At 40.0% G+C, this 19,303-nt stretch overlaps 1 protein-coding gene across 2 annotated transcripts in view; it reads left to right on the top strand.

Moving 5' to 3' along the window:
* Positions 1–1,519: 1,519 nt before the first annotated feature.
* ECT2 (epithelial cell transforming 2) overlaps positions 1,520–19,303 on the top strand; it is a 30,111-nt gene continuing 12,327 nt past the window's right edge. Inside the window, exons 1-17 of one of the 2 annotated variants that reach the window (XM_069864632.1) lie at positions 1,520–1,556; positions 4,589–4,746; positions 5,755–5,834; positions 5,937–6,029; positions 6,932–7,114; positions 7,655–7,744; positions 9,509–9,616; positions 10,748–10,821; positions 10,948–11,078; positions 12,061–12,176; positions 12,360–12,422; positions 12,790–13,012; positions 14,588–14,724; positions 14,995–15,114; positions 16,756–16,824; positions 17,808–17,918; positions 18,918–19,014. In XM_069864632.1, coding sequence (XP_069720733.1) covers positions 4,617–4,746; positions 5,755–5,834; positions 5,937–6,029; positions 6,932–7,114; positions 7,655–7,744; positions 9,509–9,616; positions 10,748–10,821; positions 10,948–11,078; positions 12,061–12,176; positions 12,360–12,422; positions 12,790–13,012; positions 14,588–14,724; positions 14,995–15,114; positions 16,756–16,824; positions 17,808–17,918; positions 18,918–19,014 — 1,825 coding nt within the window. In that variant the 5' untranslated portion in view covers positions 1,520–1,556; positions 4,589–4,616. Of the gene's footprint in view, positions 1,557–4,588; positions 4,747–5,754; positions 5,835–5,936; positions 6,030–6,931; positions 7,115–7,654; positions 7,745–9,508; positions 9,617–10,747; positions 10,822–10,947; positions 11,079–12,060; positions 12,177–12,359; positions 12,423–12,789; positions 13,013–14,587; positions 14,725–14,994; positions 15,115–16,755; positions 16,825–17,807; positions 17,919–18,917; positions 19,015–19,303 lie in introns of those variants that run through there. The other variant, XM_069864633.1, reaches the window with a different exon arrangement.

The raw sequence follows: 19,303 nt of genomic DNA, 5'->3' as shown, positions 1-19,303 counted from the left end.
GTAGAAAGCAGTGTCTGTATTAAAGCCTAACTGTGGCAATGAAGGGTATGCAGACCTCGTAGTTTTCTCTAAGCATTTTCTTTTAATCTGCACAGCACACAGGAGTCAAATTAAGAAAATAACACTGGCTTCTCTCATTCAGGGAGATCTTTATACAGCTCTTTAGTTCCTGAACTAAAGAGACAAACAGGATGGGTTTCGTTTTTTGTTTATTCCACACTCTCATGATTGTTTTCAGTCATATCTCCAACTCACTTATTCCTAGGTGTTTTTTTCCGACGTGGTGTTCTCATACATTCAAGATTCGTTATTCTGTGTGTCTAGTTTGGAACACCTGGTCTTTTTAATAATGTTCATTATAATATGCTTGGTACCAGCTTCACACTTTATCTTAGTTCAATATATCTTCCATATACTTGGCGTTGCTCCCACACCTAATCATATCAATCATAGAATCACAGAATAACCAGGCTGGAAGAGACCCACTGGATCATCGAGTCCAACCATTCCTATCAAACACTAAACCATGCCCCTTAGCACCTCCTCCACCCGTGCCTTAAACACCTCCAGGGAAGGTGAATCAACCACCTCCCTGGGCAGCCTCTGCCAGTGCCCAATAGCCCTTTCTGTGAAAATTTTTTTCCTCATGTCCAGCCTGAACCTCCCCTGGCAGAGCTTGAGGCCATTCCCTCTTGTCCTGTCCCCTGTCACTTGGGAGAAGAGGCCAGCACCCTCCTCTCTACAACCTCCTTTCAGGTAGTTATAGACAGCAATGAGGTCTCCCCTCAGCCTCCTCTTCTCCAGACTAAACCCCAGTTTGAACATGTAAATGAACAATAAAGTCTTCATTTTGTGATATTTAAGGAACAAAACACTGAAGGCTACAGCAGACTGGCATCTGGCCACTGCTTCAGGAGCCGAAAAAGGTGGGAGGTCAAGATAACCCTTATTTCAAACCTCAGATGGAACCTTGAAAGGGGGCAGATGCCAAGGAAATCAAGATACAGTGGGGCGACTGATCCCCCCGTATATCTGGTACTGTATTAAAAAGAACACTTGCTTCTTCAGCCCCCCCCGGTTGGTGTTAAGAAGTTTCTTTTCCCGATTTCAGTGACGCAGCGCCAGGGAGAACCTGGCATGCAGCGAGGCCGGGGCCACGGCTCCCGCCCGCCCCATCCGGGCCTCGGCCGCGGCCGTTGGGACCGTTCGAACCCGCCCGCGGCCAATCAGCGTCCGGCACCGCCGCACCTGCTCTCGGGTACGGCCGCGAGGCCCGGGTACGGCCGCGAGGCCCGGGAGCGGCCCTCCGCCAATGGGAGGCCGCCCCGCCACGAGCGGCAGCGCCGGCGCCCAATCAGAGAGGGAGGGGCTGACGCCCTGCCCATAAAAGGAGTTCGGGGGCGGGGATTCTCGGAGAGCTGGCGAATGGGGCGGCGGCGCAGGGCGGGGCGGCAGGGCCGGCAGCCAATAGGCGGCGCCCTCAGTGCGGCCGCTGGCTTTTTGAATCGGCGGCCGCCGCTCATGGCGGAGCCTGGCTTTGCGACTGGCAGGCGGCGGTGAGAGGGGGCGCCGGGCCGGTGAGGGCGGGCGGCCCGGGTCTGCGGCTCTCGTGAGGCCTGGGGAGCCCTCGCGGCTCCGCAGCGCCGCTCCGGGCCCTCCTCACCCAGCCTGTGAGGCGGAAGCGGCCCGAGGGGATGCGCGGCGGCCGCGCTCCTGGGGAGGGAAAGGGGCGGCTGGAGAGGAGCGGGCTTAGACTAGGCATAAGGAAGAATTTCCTCGCTATGAGAGTGATGAGGCACTGGCACAGGCTTTCCGGGGAAGCTGTGGCTGCCCCATCCCTCGGGGTGTCCGGGGCCAGGTTGGATGGGCCTTGGGCAGCCTGATCCAGTGGGACGTGTCCCCCCCACATGGCAGGGGAGTTGGAACTAGGTGATCTTTAAGGTCCCTTCCGACCCAAACTGTTCCATGATTCTATGACGTTGGGAATCTGTTAGTGTCGTCTCCTTGCTTTAAGGAACACATCTTAGCGTGTGGGTGTTGTGTGACTTCTGGGTTTTCCACAAACTTTTGGGAAGCCTCAGAATGGTTGGGTTGGAAGGGATCTCTGGGGATCATCAGGTTCAATTCCTCTGATAAAGCAGGGTCACCTGGAGCAGGTTTGCACAGGATCACGCCCAGGTGGGGTTTGAATACCTTCAGAGAAGGAAACTCTGCAGCCTCCTTGGACAGCCTGTTCCACTCCTCTGTCACCTTTACAGTAAAGAAGCATGGAAGTTCCTGTGTTCCAGTTTGTACCTATTGCCCTTTGTCCTGTTGCTGGGCACTGCTGAGAAGAGCCTGGCCCCATCCTTTTGACACTCACCCTTTAGGTATTTGTAAGCATTCATAAGCTTGAGGCGCTGAGGGGCATGGTTTAGTGATTGATAGGAACAGCTGGACTCTATGATCCCGTGGGTCTTTTCCAACCTAGTGATTCTGTGTGATAAGGTCCTTTCATGTGATGCTGTACGGGCGTTCGGGTCTGCGGTGATGGTGTTCTGCCTTTTGCTCATTTTCATGTGAAAGAGAACTGTTGTCTTCATACCTTCTGTGTGGTGTTTGTTCTTTCACGTCTTGGTACTCTCAGTATGTAAGTGTAGTGATGAGTATTATGTTATTAATATGTGACCATTAAAATGGGGAATATTTATTTAAATACAGACAGAATGGAACCCCATAAATAAACAAAAAATTGGACAAGCTGTGGAGTCCATGCTATTTCCAATAATGTGCTTCTCCCAAATATCCTATGAAGTTCTCTGTAAGGTCATATCCATGTTAGGTATAACAACAGTGTTGTGACAGAATCAGACTTTTTAAAAACAGGCTGTAGGGTTTAAATTTTATGGTACCCATAACTGGAGTTGATTTTTTTCTTTTGTCTGATCTTCTATATAACTGTGTGGTAATTATTATTAACAATATGGTTTGACTCTTCTAAGATTATGCTTCCTTCCACCTTCACTGCAGAAGAAGAGGCAATTGCGTAACAGTTCCTCATGGTATCTTTATAACCTTCTGGGGAGGTGATAACAGAAGACTCTTTCTGCTTAAAGTTACTTTCTCTTCTTACTAGGTCTCAAGATATTCTGAGATAAACTAGCTGGGTGACTGGGGCTTACTGCTAGGAAGCTTCATTCATGGAGCTTTCACTGCTGTGTGTGACATTAAAATTGCAAACGAGGTGGCAAGTTTGATAACTGAATATGCCTAGAATTATGATAGATTTGTAGTGTTGACTTATTCCTTATCAGATATTAGGAACTTACCTGATATATCATGAAAACGTGAATCCTGTCCAAGAGTCTGAAACATGACCTCCTGAACTCCAGAAGATGAAATTTTTCTATATTGTAGCTATGCTGAAATACCCATTGTTTTTTGTCTTCTGGTTTTTACTTTGCTATGTCATTGCCCAGGCATTGCACAACTTGAAGTATAGCATAGATATTCTCTGTTTTACTACCTCATGAGTTTTCTTTCAGACAATGCTTTAGTGTATTATTTGGGTGGCTACCGTTTTAAAGGTGTTTACAGTCATAAAAAGGACTTTAACTAAAGTGCTACAGAGGGTTATTAACCTACAGCGGTTCAATACAATGGTTGTTCTAGGTGATTTGATACCACCATGCAAATATTTAAGTTCCTGTGAGTGACGAATCACAGGAAATGCATGGTTCTAGCTTCATGCACAAAAGAAAGCGTGCTATGTGTTGGGCACATGTCTTTGAAGAGATTTTTTGGAATAAGATTCAGGTAGCTACCTGTACAAAACATTAGAAAGGCAGAGTTCTTAGTCCTCTCATGTGACAAGTTTTTGATGGGCAGAGAGTGCAGATATAATCTGTTTGTGAGAAGGCAGGTGACCTGATGATAATGGGTACTTCTACTATATTATAGTCAATGTAGGACAGTAGACTAGATCATACAGGTAGACATATGTACTTATTAACTTTGTAGAGACTCAAGCATTTTAAGAAAAACTAGGTTTCTCTGAGTGAACATTGCTGGTTCTATTCCCCAGGTAGTCATTTTTATGTAACCACAGTAACTCTAAGCAGTTCACCTGAAAAATCAAATTCTAGCAAGATGCTAGATCCTAATTCTTTGTTAATGTTTCACTTTAACAATACTAGCCGTGGTCTCAAATCTAGCTTACAATAGTTTATCACTGAAGCAGACAAGTGCTTTTAGTTTGTTGGTGTTCTGTGACAAAAAAATTAAAATGAATGCTAGAGTTACTGCTTCCTTACTGCTTTATTGCTGCTTGGTAATCAAGTAATCTCTGCAGCTTTCTGTGCAAATGAATTATCTGTGGTAGGCAGCCTGCTCAAAACCAGTTCTGTAATGGGTTTATTTTCAGTCCTCTCTACCTGTTGCATGACTGCTGATAATCTTTTGGAATTGCTCTGTCGGTGTGAATGGGATTTTAATAAGAGTCTAAATATTTTGTTTTCAGAAATCTGAAGTTTATTCTGGCTGTCCTATTTATAGAAATCATACGTGTGCAGAAGTTCATTAATCTTAGTTTAGCACACTTATCTTCTAGCTGCTGAAGGAAGAGACAAGGCATAACCATGGCTGACAACAGCGTCCTGGTGTCTGAAACTGGGAGGAGCCTCCTGGCTGATTCTTCTGTTCTTGATTCAAAAAGTATTGAAACCTCTAAGGAGAATGTATTTCCTGTATCTGTTTTGGACATTGAAGGTGAGGGGAGAATCTTATTTTAAGACTACTATGTTTTCATAATGACTAAATACTTTTGGGTTTTCAAAACTACCAAATACCTACAAGTGCTTTGCTGAACTGCAGAATTGTGTAGGGTAGCCAGAAGGGTGCTGTATTGGTATCCTTTCACCAACAAAGGGACTGGCCTTAATTTTTAACTCATCTTGTTACAAAAATTTGGGCTTATGGCTGTGAAATCAAATGAATCTTCTGGCTGATGTATAGAAAGCTGTTAGTTCCATTTGATGCCTCTTCTGTGGAATAAATAGTTGCAGGTGATGTTTTGATGCCAGTGTTGGGAAACAACAGCTGCTCTGTTGTGTAGGTGTATAGGTAGTCCCTGGAGAAATGAATAGTCTTGAGCTTGAAATTAATTCAAGAACAAATCTTGAAATTAAAAAACAAAGATACCTTTTCTCTTCCTGTTGTGAAGTAGTCAAAATCCAGTGACAGTCTTTTAGTGCAAATGACACAGAGGCAACACATGTTCCTTTCTCTTAATATTTTGAAAGTTTATTAATAAAACATGGAGAAAAAGAACAAGATGTCTGACTTCACTTCTGATATTCCTGGGTGGAACTAAGCGGTTACTAGGAACTTATGGACCTTGAGCATAAACTAGAAAAGATACCAGCTGTATCTTCTAGCAAGTCTTGGTATCTAGAAACATTTAGTCAATTTTGCTGTTTTGGTTCCCCCTTCCTCCTTGCTGACTCTTCTTGCATGTTTTTGCTTTGACTGTAAGGTCATGAATCGCAGGATCTTGTTTCACCATATACTAGATAGTTCAGGCTCTGTAGTCTGTTAGGTATGCCTTAATTAAAGGATGGGCTTCTTGAGGTAACATTTATTTTCAGGCTTATTTGTGATAAGCAAGGCATCTTGAAAGGATGCAGTCTGCCTGTATTCTTCTACTAATTGATTTTTAGACCTAGCATGGATGTTTTTTCTATTAAAATACAAACATCACTGTTTTTCTATAAACAGAAGAAATGCCTCAAGTAGAAACAAGAGTGGCTTTGGTTCAGGAAGCAGGGAAATGTGAGGAGCTTCTGAAGGCCTTGGAGGTATGTGGCTCTAAGCTAAAAAAGTGACTGGAATTGAGATGATGTGCTTGTAGAGTTTTAGTAATCAATTTGGTTCTGTACTGAAGTTCTCCTCTTCCACAGACCATTAAGATAATGGAAGTACCAGTTATAAAGATAAAGGAATCTAGTCCTGGTAAATCAGAAGAAAAACTAATAAAAAGTATTGTTCATATGGTATGTCATGCAATTAAACACATGTGATTGCATGCGGCATGTTGTACTTCACTGGGACCAAAACGTGCGCACACTGTAATTTATATTAACTCAGCGTAATAGTCACAATATATGCTAATGTTTCTGATGGTGTCACTTAAAGCTTATTGAAATTGGCACTTTTTTTACAAACTTTCAAATATGGAAGTAATGTCTGCAGCTTTTAATTAGTGGTGTTTTCTAACAGAGGGATAGAAATCTTAACAGAGACATTCAACTGCATGCTTATTTTCTGTCAAGGCATAAGTTTTTGCTATGAACTGACTTCATAATTGGTTATTTGACTTCTCTTTCAGTTGAAAGCTGCATTTGAACTGAAGTGTAAAAAGTTGCTCTTCTTTTCTTGATGTGAAAAACTTAAGAAATGATATGTAACTAATGTTTGAGACTGGAACAGACCAGATTTTTAGAACCCTTAAAAAGATTAAAGCATAAACAAAATTGACTTTTGTTCTTGAGGTCTCACGCAGCATGGAGGTTGCTGTTGCAAGCTGGGTGCTACTTTTTAGTAGCATCCAGGAGTACCTTAAGCTGTTCTGACTGTCTGGACTTTCATTTATTTTGTGCCTAGTTTGCTTCTTTCAGTCTACAGATATTTCCAATGTGATGTTGTCAGTGTGAACTGATACATAAACTACTAAAGTAACTAGAATTCTTTTTCAGAAGGAGGAATTTCTTTAAGTTTATTTTTTTATATGTAGTTCATAGCTATTCTTATGCTAGAGAACAGTGCATATCATTCATCTTTCACAAATTCTAAGAATCTTTTTTCTAATCGTCTAAAATAAAAATTTGTTGAAATTTGACACCAGCGTAAGTGCATTGCTTGAATAATGGTTTCTCATTTGTCCCCATAAATCAAGGAAATTAAAGTGCCTTACATAACGATAGACACGATAGAAGAACTTGGAGATTTCGATTCCCCAGAATTTGAGACTGTCTTTGTTATATCCGACTTCCAAGATTCTGTTTTTAAAAACCTCTGCAAATCAGATTGCCGTGTCATTGGACCTCCAGTATTGCTGCACTGTGCGCGAAAAGGAGAGGTATGTGCTTTCTGTTGAAGTCGGCTGAGTAGTGCTCTGGTGCAGGGAGTTCTAAGTGTTAAGTGTTCAAAATCTGTTTTGCTTTGCCAATCAGTCATAAACGTTCTTGGCAAGAGAATTTTAAGAAAAGTAGGTTTGTAATACTGTGGTGTAATATTACATGTAGTGAGAAGGCACAGGCGAACAATACAAAGACTGACTACTGCAGTAGTTGTGGGAGTTGTTAAACCCTTAGCTGGGATTGTGCCATTAGGAAAGACAGCATACAAATGATGCTCCAGCAGATGCTTTGTATTTCCAAAGCTTGTTGTGCAGAGGGGGTGGATTGGGGAGGTTAAAAACAGGACAGAGCGCTACCTGTGAAACTTGAGGGTGCTCTAGTTACTCAAGTTCCAGAGTTGTCAGTGTGTAACTGAATACACAGATTTGGATTAGTGTCTGATGCATTTTAATACTAGGAACAATAGGACTGTATTAAAGATAATGTTAAAACTGTAATGGAAGCTGTATGGTTTTGACTAGTACACTTATTTCTTTCAGCCTTTACCTTTCTCCTGTCGCCCACTGTACTGTGCAAGTATGTTGAACTTGGTACTGTGTTTTACGGGATTCAGAAAGAAAGAGGAATTGGTAAGACTTTTTCTTTTGGATTGGTAAAACTGTTAGGTGTGTTTGGTTTTTCTTTTTTTAATTTTTTTCTGCTCTATCACCCATAGGGTTTAACCATGACTAGAGCTCATATGGGGGAATGAACTGTTATGTTGCACATCCAGAGGCAGTGATGTTTGAGGATGGAAAATGAACTATTTCCTAGTCCAAGTCACCTTGTCCACGCCATTTTTGGTCACTTTTTTTTGTTGTTGAATGACATTAAACAGCCCTAATTCAACCCCATGCAGTGCTACAGACTAGGAGAAGTCTGTCTAGAAAGCTGCCTGGAGGAGAGGGACCTGGGGGTGTTGGTTGACAGCCAACTGAACATGAGCCAGCCCAGGTGGCCAAGAAGGCCAATGGCATCTTGGCTTGTATCAGAAATGGTGTGACCAGCAGGTCCAGGGAGGTTATTCTCCCTCTGTACTTGGCACTGGTGAGACCGCTCCTCGAATCCTGTGTTCAGTTCTGGGCCCCTCACCACAAGAAGGATGTTGAGGCTCTGGAGCGAGTCCAGAGAAGAGCAACAAAGCTGGTGATGGGGCTGGAGAACAGGCCTTATGAGGAGCGGCTGAGAGAGCTGGGGTTGTTTAGCCTGGAGAAGAGGAGGCTGAGGGGAGACCTCATTGCTCTCTATAACTACCTGAAAGGATGTTGTAGAGAGGAGGGTGGTGGCCTCTTCTCCCAAGTGACAGGGGACAGGACAAGAGGGAATGGCCTCAAGCTCTGCCAGGGGAGGTTTAGGCTGGACATTAGGAAAAAATTCTTCACAGAAAGGGTCATTGGGCACTGGCAGAGGCTGCCCAGGGAGGTGGTTGATTCACCTTCCCTGGAGGTGTTTAAGGCATGGGTGGACGAGATGCTAAGGGGCATGGTTTAGTGTTTGATAGGAATGGTTGGACTCGATGATCTGGTGAGTCTCTTCCAACCTGGTTATTCTATGATTCTATGATTTGTAGATTTAAGCTTCAAGTAAGGTGGTGTTTACTCAGTAGTGTCCTCTCATTTGTACAGGTGGTAGTGTGATCAAATCATGCTTTATAGTCTAGTTTGTAGCATTTGAAGATGTTATCTTGCTGCTGTGCCATCTCACTGTTGTGCTATCGGGCCATATCTAGGCATGAAATGGTTTGATACTCTAGCACTTTGCTTCTCCATTTCTGTGATGCAGTTGGCAGCTAATGTCCCTGTTGGATACCAGGGAATCAGCAATATGGCTCCACGTTTTCATCAGAGTTAAAAAAAAAAAACAAACAAAAACAACAAATAAACCCAGAACCTCCCCCCCCGCCAAAACCCACAAAACACCACAAAAGACTTTGCCCAGTATTACGAATAATTAGGTTTGATTGGCTAGATTCAAATTGAACCGATCAGTCTTATGTAAATTCTGGCAATTACCCCTTCAGGTAGACTTGATTCAATCCATGAGGATAATATACCTTAAATCTATTGTGCGTGCACATGTGAAGGCATTATGTATGATGAGCACAAGAGTACTGATGGCTTGGGTAGCCTTCCTGAAGCTACAGAGTAAGGCTGTGTTAAAAGTGAAAGATTAATACTTCTGTATCAGCTGTATTTTCTGCTGATTTGAACAAGTTGTAAGAACAAATTATAGTGTTTCTGTTACTAGACATCCAATGTAACCTCCAGTAGCTTGCTTTGTGAACTATTTTTGTATGGCTTTCTGCACTGTATGCTTCAAAAGGTATACTGAAAACGTATTTCATTATTTTCCAGGTTGAGCTAGTGACCTTGGTTCATCATATGGGTGGAGTTATTCGAAGGGACTTTAGCTCAAAAGTCACACATCTGGTGGCTAACTCAACACATGGAGACAAATTCAGAGTATGTAAGCTTGAGTTGGTACTTCATGGAAACTTCCAATGTTTGAGTTGTGTAGACTAGGTCTCGCTTCAGCTCATTAGTTGCTTTTTTTTTTCCCCTGTGCTCACAACAGTGACTTATAATCCTGAGTTCATCTCTGTTGTTGAGCTTTGACATGTTTCTCTCGGAGATCTAAATAGTGTAATTTGCCTAAATGCAGAGTTTTTGAAATAGACTAGTAATCGACTAGAACCACAATGTTTAAGTGCTGATAGTGTCAGTACTTAAGAAGATTATAAACATTTGTCACCATTCAACAAGTATTTATATATCAACATGCCTGCTTTTTTTTTTTTTCTCCAAACAGACTTTGAGGTAACTTGTGAAAGAACTTAGTACTGAATTTTGTGCATCTTTTAAAAAATAAATTTAACTTACTGTAAGCATTCAAATTTTCCTTTACATGTAAATATAGGGGTGTTTTTTTTTTCTGACATTAAAAGAGAATCATTCAAAACATGTATGTCCAGTTGACAAGTAAATACAAGCTTATAGATTTTTGTACTATGGAATATGACATAGCAATACCTATGTCCCTTGACCTTGTTTGAATTCTTAGTCAGCTGTTGCTTTTTCCTAGTCTGTTTTTGTAGTCTTGCAGTTGGAAGAGAAGACCTACTTTCTAACTCTGTTCAAACAGTCCTTTCTACCCCCTCAAAGGGAGAAAGTAGGAAAACTTTACGGTCTCTTTCAAGTAGTTGTGAAAGTAACTTTTGGAATAGTCACTTTCTCTTTGGCAAAAGCAGACTGGGACGTTTGTCTTCCTCCAAAATATCAAAAGTTGAACAAATATTCCATATTCTGCTGGAACAGAGTTTTGTTTTTGTGCTTTTGTGAAAGGTGAAGGGTATCGGACTGACAATGTTGTGCTTTTGGGTAAGTGTCAAATAGCTATTGATCGGATCTCATAGTCATGGAAGAATTAATACATTCCAACTCTTGGGAGTTAGTTGGACATGATTCTTGCAGCAATATGTTCACTTTTTGCAGTATCTGTCTTGAAAAGCAAAAGCAAGATTCCAATTTTTCCTTGGCATGGTAAAGACTTAAATGGAAATACTTGGTACAATTTGTGCTTTCACTTTTTTGTAGATTGCTGTTAGCCTTGGTACTCCTATCCTGAAAGCAGAGTGGATTTATAAGGCTTGGGAGAAAAGGAATGAAATGTAGGTGGTTATTTTTCCTTCAACTTTAACTTTGCATCCTGTTAACCTGTAGTGTTGTGAGCTTCTCTTTAAATAGTGATGTAGCACTGATTTAGTTACCTTTTTGTGCATCTTTTCTTTCCCCAGTGATTTCTGTGCAGCTGATGATGACTTTAGAAATCAGTTCAAGGTTCTTCCCTTCCAGGATTGCATGTTAAGTTTCCTTGGATTCTCTGATGATGAGAAAGCTAACATGGAAGAAATGACAGAAATGCAAGGTGGTTGTTTATGAAAGTTGACCTGTGAAAAGAATGGGGCTTATAGCTGATAAATACTTCCCTGAAGCTGAAATGCTGGATTGTGAATCCTGAAGCATTTATGAAGACTCTTCAACTTGGAGAGTTATAAACTGATTTTTGGATGTCGGTGTATGTGTAAGCTCTGTTAACTGTTTAAGACTTCAAACTTCCTAGTCTGATTGAAACCATAGACAGTTTAAAAAAGCATTTCTAGGGTGCTTGAAGATATCCTGTGTAATATATTTTTTCTGCTTCAGTTTTCATAACCAGTTTTGTGGTATGCATCTTCACATAATTCACAGAAAGCATCTACAATCTTTATAGCTTTGATATGAATAATCATTGTTAAAATGTTTGATTGGAAATGTTCCATTTGTCGGTATTGTTGTACAATATTAATAATCCCATTGACAGTAGTGTTGTAACAGATAATTACAAGTCTCCAGCCTTATTGCTAGAGTTATGTGTAACTACTACAAAAAAGCAGTGGAGCAAGTTTGTAACATTATGGCTTTCCCCAAAGAGGTGAAAGTTTGGCTGGGTTTACTTTTTTTTCCTTTCCCTGACCTGTTTACCTAAAGCTACTTGTAAGATTGTGACTTATAAGATTGCTACTTAAGTTATGCACAAGTTCTAGATTGTGGATGTCTTTAGGGTGAGTATTCCTGGCTTGCTCTTCCAACAAATGCTTTCCAAAAGGTATATTGGTTTAAATGCCTTCTGAATTCTGTGTACTCTTGACTTTGCAATGTGTACTTTACCACTGTGTGCTGCATCCTACTTCCTAAAAGCTTTCCACTGCTGGTAATATTTGGGCTGTTGTGTAAGCCCGGCAAATGGAGAGTTCATCTCTCTCTGGCTCTTATCTCATTAATAATAGGTGTCACAGAACTATCAAGTGAGCTCCTAGTTTCTGACAGTAATATTCCTCAGTTTTTCTAACTTGCCTTTTTTTATCTAGGAGGACATTATTTACCAGTTGGTGATGAAAGGTGTACACACTTAGTGGTTGAAGAAAGTACTGTAAAAGATCTTCCATTTGAGCCTTTAAAAAAACTTTATGTTGTAAAGCAAGAGGTTAGTACTGAAAACTTCATGAAAGTATATTGCTATATAATACTTTTTTTCAGAATGAGCCACATGTTTGCATTTAGTGTGCAAACTGCCTGTCTATTGCATACATTATTTTGCATGCTTTTAACTTTAGGTGGAACCCTGTAACATGTTCTTAATGTGTGGGGATTTTTTTTTTCCTTTTAGTGGTTCTGGGGAAGCATTCAAATGGATGCCAGAGCTGGAGAGTCTATGTATTTATTTGAGAAGGTATGTTGAACTCTCACATAATGTGTGGTACGTATTGGTGATAAAATTAACATGTGTGGGGCCAGAGATGAGATGTTTCATAGCACCATTTAAGTTTTGGATAATTCATTATCAATTTTACATACAGAATACTAATTTGGAAATTTTTTTCTTCTGCTTCCGAAAGGTTGAACTTGTTTTGTAGTCAAACAAAACTAGTGTGGCTTCCAGCTTAAAAAAGAAAAGGGGCTCTACCCCTTTCCCTTCAGCTTTCCTAGGAGTTGAGTCGTGTGCTGGTCTCTGCAATTAACTTACCTTTACATGGATTTGAGCTGGATACCGGGGGTAAAAACACTAAGCTAAGCTTTTTTTTCTTTCTTTTCTGCAGTCGGAGTCTCCTGGCCTCAAGAAATCTGTGTCACTCCTTTCTCTGAGTACTCCAAACAGCAATCGCAAAAGGCGCCGTTTGAAAGAGACTCTTGCACAACTGACCAGAGAAACGGACATGTCGCCATTCCCTCCTCGGAAACGCCCATCAGCTGAACATTCACTTTCTATTGGGTCCTTGCTGGATATTTCTAACACTCCTGAGTCGAGCACTACCAATGGAGGTAGAGCTAAAAACTTTTGTTCAGGCACACTTGAAATGGTTAGCTCTCCACGTGCAAGCGACAACTGTAGCAGTAGGGAAGTCTTACAGGTTTTGTTACAGAATTCCTAAGTAATTCCAGGCTTTCTCCTTTTTGAAGTGTGTGGCAAGCACAACTGGAGTGAAGAAGTCAGACCCAGACAGAGGCCATGTTGCCTCTTGTCATCGCAGTAAGCATATTCATATCTGAAGGAAAACAAGGAAAATATATGATGTTGATAAACATGAAGTACAGTACAGCATTACTTCAAAATGATTCAAATGCTCTGCTGAGAATCTGCATAAATAAGCAGCATAGTTAACAGTAAATCATCTAAAAGCCTCTCTAGTGGGGAACTTGGAGAAAGGAGGACTAAGTTTCTTTTCTAAAGGAATTTTATCTTAAATTCCTGCAAAACCCACGCCTCCTAGGAGTTTGAAAAGTTCTGTTGAGTTAACACTATTTGTGTCAGTGAACTGTAAGTCAAAACTTCACAAGAACGTAAATCATCAACTGGTTTTGATCAGTTACTTGGCAAACAGCTTTTAATGTCTCTGCATGTGGTGCCTGTGGAAGAGAGGAAACTGGAAAATTGTGGATTAGTCAAAAGCTATTATCTGGATTTACTTTTTATTTTTTTTTTAAAAGTCCCATTCTATCATATAGAGGAGCTACTGGGATTATTACTACTGCTTTTAAAAAGCCACTGTGTACAAGTCAAATAAGTAATCCCTGTGAGGCACAAGCTCTAAGTGATAATTCAGAAGGAATACGGGAAATATTATTACTCTCAAAGACCAGCTTTCTTAGATCTTGCTAGTGCTATTGTAACCTTTGGTACAAATGTTTCTTTTAATCCAACATCAGCAGACAGTTTCCGAAAGTGCTATTTTGAAAACAAAACAGATAAGGTACTTATTGCTGTTACAGTTACTATGAAATGAACTTTGACATCAGAATCAGCGAGTGTAGTTCTCCATGGTCCAATATGTGAGCAAGTATTTAAAACTAATGGACTGCTCCAACTCCTTCTTGGCTTTAGCTTTGAGAGGTGACTTTCTTGTGTCTCCCTCTATGCCCGACAGTCCTTGCATGCAACACTTGCACTTAATCCTGATTTCAATAAATGATTTTGAGCTACATACCTAATGTAAGGATGGTAGGCAGCTGAAGGATATTTGCTCACATGGTAAAGTGAAAGTAGAAAATTACTTCTGTAAATAGCATGTGTATAAATAATGTTCAGCACTTAATCCTCACTTCTTACTAAACATAGGGTTGAGTCATTGATCTGCCCATAAATGACTTACTAGTTTCAGACTAATTTTCAGAAATATACATTACTATTATTCTGTAATTAGGCTGTCATAAAGAAAGCTGTGTTCTAATAAGAGCTCTCATAACTATAGAATAATCTACAGAATATCCTTAAAAATACTGTAATCTTCCCTGAAAAATTCTGATTTTTTTTCTGCTTTTTCAGGGTGAGCTATTTTTTTTCTTATGGACTCTATTGTAATAAAGCTCTGTTTTCTTTTGGGGATTTCTCTTAATCAGAAACATCAAAATCCTGTGGAAAGCCTTCCAAAAACTCAACTCCTCTTCCACTAAAGCAGTCTGCAAGATGGCAGGTTGCAAAGGAATTGTATCAGACAGAAAGTAACTATGTTGATATTCTAACAACAATCATTCAGGTAAGTTGATTTTAAAGCAAGTGCAGGTCAATTGTTATGAGACATCTAGAGTTTACATCAATGTTTATTTTCAACCTGTAATGTATCTGAGTCGGTGTTTGTATCTTAAAACCACTCGTCCGTAACCCACTTGTGCTAAATGGTAATGTCTTAAGATTGTGACTGCAGGAAAGTATGATCTGGAAGGAAAATACTGTTGCTTTTGTAATTATTTCTAACACAATGTGTGGCAGTTGGGAGAGCATTGACTTTTTTTGTCTAATTCATCAGTTATTTCAAGTTCCGTTGGAGAAGGAAGGACAACTTGGAGGACCAATCCTTGCCCAGGAAGAGATTAAGACCATATTTGGCAGCATACCGGATATTCTCGATGTGCATACTAAAATCAAGGCAAGATACAAATTCTCTCTTGGGGGAGAAGTTTTGATATTGACTTTGAATCTTTTCTGCATGCTTTGTTGTGTCTACTGGATAGGTGTAGATTCATCCTGGTGCTGTTACGTAGTGTTTATTTATGTGCAAATCCAGAATACACTGTAAGATTTAACAGTTACTTATAAATATCTGAGCATTATGCTTGTAACTAATGTTGCTATTCATTTGCTGGCTTTTCCTTTTCCTGTTTCACTACCTCTTACCACTTACAGAAATCCCTTACAGGAAGAAACTAGTCAAAAGGGCCAGTGGTATCACATGCTAGTCTAAATCTCACGAATGCTTATAACATCCATGTTTCTGTTAAAGGAGTAAGCTATCCTTCCAAGAATCCCTGCTAAAGCTATGCAATTAAAAATAATTAAAAAACCCAACAAAACAAAAATTGGTGTTTTCCTTGGCTTTAGACATGTTGATATAAGGAGATTTCTATCACTTCTTAGGAAAAACTAATTCCTTCTTAAATGGCTTTGAACCAATTGCTAGAAATTACTAGCTCATAAAGCTGGCTTGCACTTCAACCTCTGAAGCAGTTGACCTGGTAGTGGGGCTTAATAAGAGCTGATTAAAATTCCCTTTGAGATTGTTTTCCTGAGGCTTGCTGTATTTTATATTTTGATCTGGATTGCAAGCACTCTGAGGCCATCTCTGGGTCTCACAATAGACTATGATGCAAGTATTCCTGGAATATGAAGTCATAAAATATCCTTCAAATGATGGCATGTGTCTGATCCTGTATGCAGTTCACAGGCTTTCAAAATGGAGAGACTTGCACGCTCCCTGTAACTCAGTGGTTTGTGTTGTACAGGTTTAATTTTGTTTTCCAGCTGCTGGGAACCAACTGGTTAATCACAATAGGTGTTGATCTGTGCCCACTGAAACTTGGATGAAAGCAGAGCATGTGTTAAGCAAGGTTCACCTACAGCATGCAGTGCAGTTGTAGTTGTTTAGATGTGGTGGCTGTCTTTTCCTTTGTCTTTAGCATAAAGCTGAGAGAATGGCAGCAACAAACCAATATTAATAATGAGTCCTTTTCCCTTAAAATGAATCTTGAACACTCAGCAGTGCCCTCCTGTCCCTGTTATTAGTTGGCAGTGAATAAGCTTGATCCTTATCAAGCTGATACAGGCTTAACAGCTTGGTCTCAATTTCCTTGACACCCTGGCGTAGCAAGCAAGGGAAATCTATGCGAGTTCTATTTCAATCCTATCTTATGGGTTTAAGAGTCTGATATTAGTTGGGCACTCTTAATTAGAATTGGTTCAACTGTCTTCTGCATATACTTTTCAAATAATCGTTTGGGATATGTTCTGTAGTGTGTTGGACACAGCAGTGTCATCTCATTGCAGAGTTGGATAGTGCTGATACACTGCTAGGTTCTGCCTGCATTGATTCAAAACTATATATTCTGTAAGCCAGATGTCTCTTGTTTTCAGCTCTTGGTAGACTAGAGAGGTGAAATTGTACAGTCTTTAGGATCATCTGTTTTGTCAGCATGGAAACACACGGCTAATTCTGTTTGGCAGAACACTGATCGTATATTAGGGCTTTATGCAGTTCATTCTCATCTTATTTTCTTCCCTATGTGTATTCTAGGAAGACCTGGAAGAGCTTATGATTAATTGGACTGAAAGCAAAAGTATTGGTGATATCTTTCTTAAATATGTAAGTTTGGGGTTTTTTATGCTATTATGCAGTATTATCTTGCTTTACGAATCATTTATTTGTAGGAGCTGCAAATACAAGCTAAGCTCTACTGTATGAGGAAGAATGCTAAAGTTTATCATTGTATTTTCTGTGTAAACTTTTCAGTTGAGTTAGATGATACATGATACTCTGTATAGGTACTCCACGTCAAGTTTAAGTGTATGACTATCCACTTGTACAAAGGGGTAAAACCCCAAGTGGATGTGGTTTCAGAACTGTAATTTGCAACACTATGGACATGTAGTGTTGGTTTTCACTTGGACATTAAAAGGGGCTTTTCCTGTATCCTTAGCTATCTGCTGCTTCTGATCAATAGCGAATACCTAGGGAGATTACTTTTCATGTAAATATTTTGTGTTCTTCCTTCAAAACTTGAAATGTGTAAATAAATAAGGACTCCTTGTTTTCCCAAGTGCTGAACTTGCAGAACTGGAAAGCTAGGTCTGGGGCAGCAATGCATTTTAACATAAGTAGTCCGCTAGTATCTCGTGCTTTTGCTGACCTGATTATTTTGAGGGTAATAGGGTTTAGCATTCAAAAGTTTTCAGTCTAAGGTATTGCTTTTTGTGGTTTAATGTCTTTTAAAGGTGACTGCAGTAACTGGAATAAATACCTGTTTGAAACTTCCACAATTCTCACCAAAAGCATCTTACTAGGTGGGAATCTGCCTTCCACTTCAGCTGCTCACCAGCTTCTAGGATTCTCAAGTGTATTTCGTGTTTCTGCAAGCAGTCTGCATGTAATCAGCAGCACTGAATCTTGGGCATCTGACATGCAAAAATGTCTTCGCTTGTTTTGTGAACATGCATGGGTTTATGATATTTTTATTATTCTTTATTAAAATGTGCCTTTGAGCAGCTTTGTATGGCTCAGGGCATGTGACCATATGTACAATTGCTATATAGTATGTAAAGCAGCGCTATAACTGTTCCTTCTTTCAGTCAAAGGACTTGTTGAAAACATACCCTCCATTTGTGAATTTCTTCGAAATGAGCAAGGAAACTATTACTAGATGTGAAAAACAGAAGCCAAGGTTTCATGCCTTCCTAAAGGTAAGCCTGCAGAACTAAAGTCTTTGGGTAGAACATGGACACCATTACCAAGTACACTAGTTAATGCAGTAAGTGGAAGAATGTGGAATTTTGGAAGCTTGGAGGAATATGAACATCTCTTGGTGAGACAGAAATAGGAAGGCTTTGTACTTCAATCCCTCAAGCTGCCCGTAAGACTCTCTAAGAGGTCCAGGTTCCTCTGCTGTTGTACAGCTTTCTAGGTTTTTTTGATTATATGCATTTTTTGCTGGAAAAAGTGCATTCTGATTATTTTCTCCCAAATGCATTTTCTATTATCTGTAAAGATAACTAGAGCTACTGCTTTTTATTGGTCCCCCTTCCTGTGTTAAAAGAAACATTATTTCTGAAATAGCTTTTAACTAGCTTTCAGTAGCTGTGATATTCTAGGGAGGTAGAATCTCTCGGCATTCTTGAACCTATTAAACAGGAGCATAACAGAGGAGATCTAAAAGGATGATCATTTTCAAAGAAAGACTTAACTATGAATGGCTTTTGAGACTCTTGATCTTTAAGATAAAGATATGTAGCCAATAGTGCAGTGGAGCTTTAACTTCTGTATACAACAAGTGTGTCTGAAATAGTGGAGTAGTCAAACTGGCATATTTCAGCTTATGTTTTCTGAGGTACCAGGAATGACATCTAGATATTGAGATCAAGAAGATGGGGAAATTAATAAGAGGATCCATCCCCTGCCCCACTCCACAGTAGCATCTGAAACAAGGGCTTGAGGGGTTTAATATGGATAGCTTAAACCTATACTTTCTGAGAACATTAGTCATGTGGTAAATATTGTGCAGATTTGAATATAAGGTGGTTTTTAACATGATCTGTTAATGACTGGTTGTGGTAAGTGATTCTTAAACTTTTACTGCAATGCTAGTTTCAAGGAAGACAATTTTTCTTCCAATTTCTGACTTTTGATTTTTGTGTGTGCACAAAAAAAGGAATTATTTCCTTTTTCTACTTTCTTTTCCTCAGATAAACCAAGCTAAACCTGAATGTGGCCGCCAAAGCCTAGCTGAACTTCTTATCCGTCCTGTTCAAAGGCTGCCTAGTGTTGCTCTACTACTAAATGGTAATGTAATGATGTATTTTTTTTATTGGTTTGTGAAGGTGTTAAAACCAAGATAAGATCTGTTTTTGTCATAATTAGCAAGAGCTTTTCTCATATGAAATAAGCATGATTCTGGGACTTAATCGTGTTTAATGGCAGTCAGCAAGACCGATTACTGAAGAAAACATACTCCTGGCTAAATTTCACTTGTTCATGTATTTGTCAACAGGATATAAGTAGAGGAAAGGTGTGCTGTGGCAACAGTTTGTCTCTTCATATAGAAATACTATTGAGATTCAAATCCAGCTAG

Source organism: Phaenicophaeus curvirostris, chromosome 10 (genome assembly GCF_032191515.1).
Source record: "Phaenicophaeus curvirostris isolate KB17595 chromosome 10, BPBGC_Pcur_1.0, whole genome shotgun sequence".
In the NCBI taxonomy this organism is placed as follows: Eukaryota; Metazoa; Chordata; class Aves; order Cuculiformes; family Cuculidae; genus Phaenicophaeus; species Phaenicophaeus curvirostris.
This window is presented reverse-complemented; position numbering and strand designations above follow the sequence as displayed.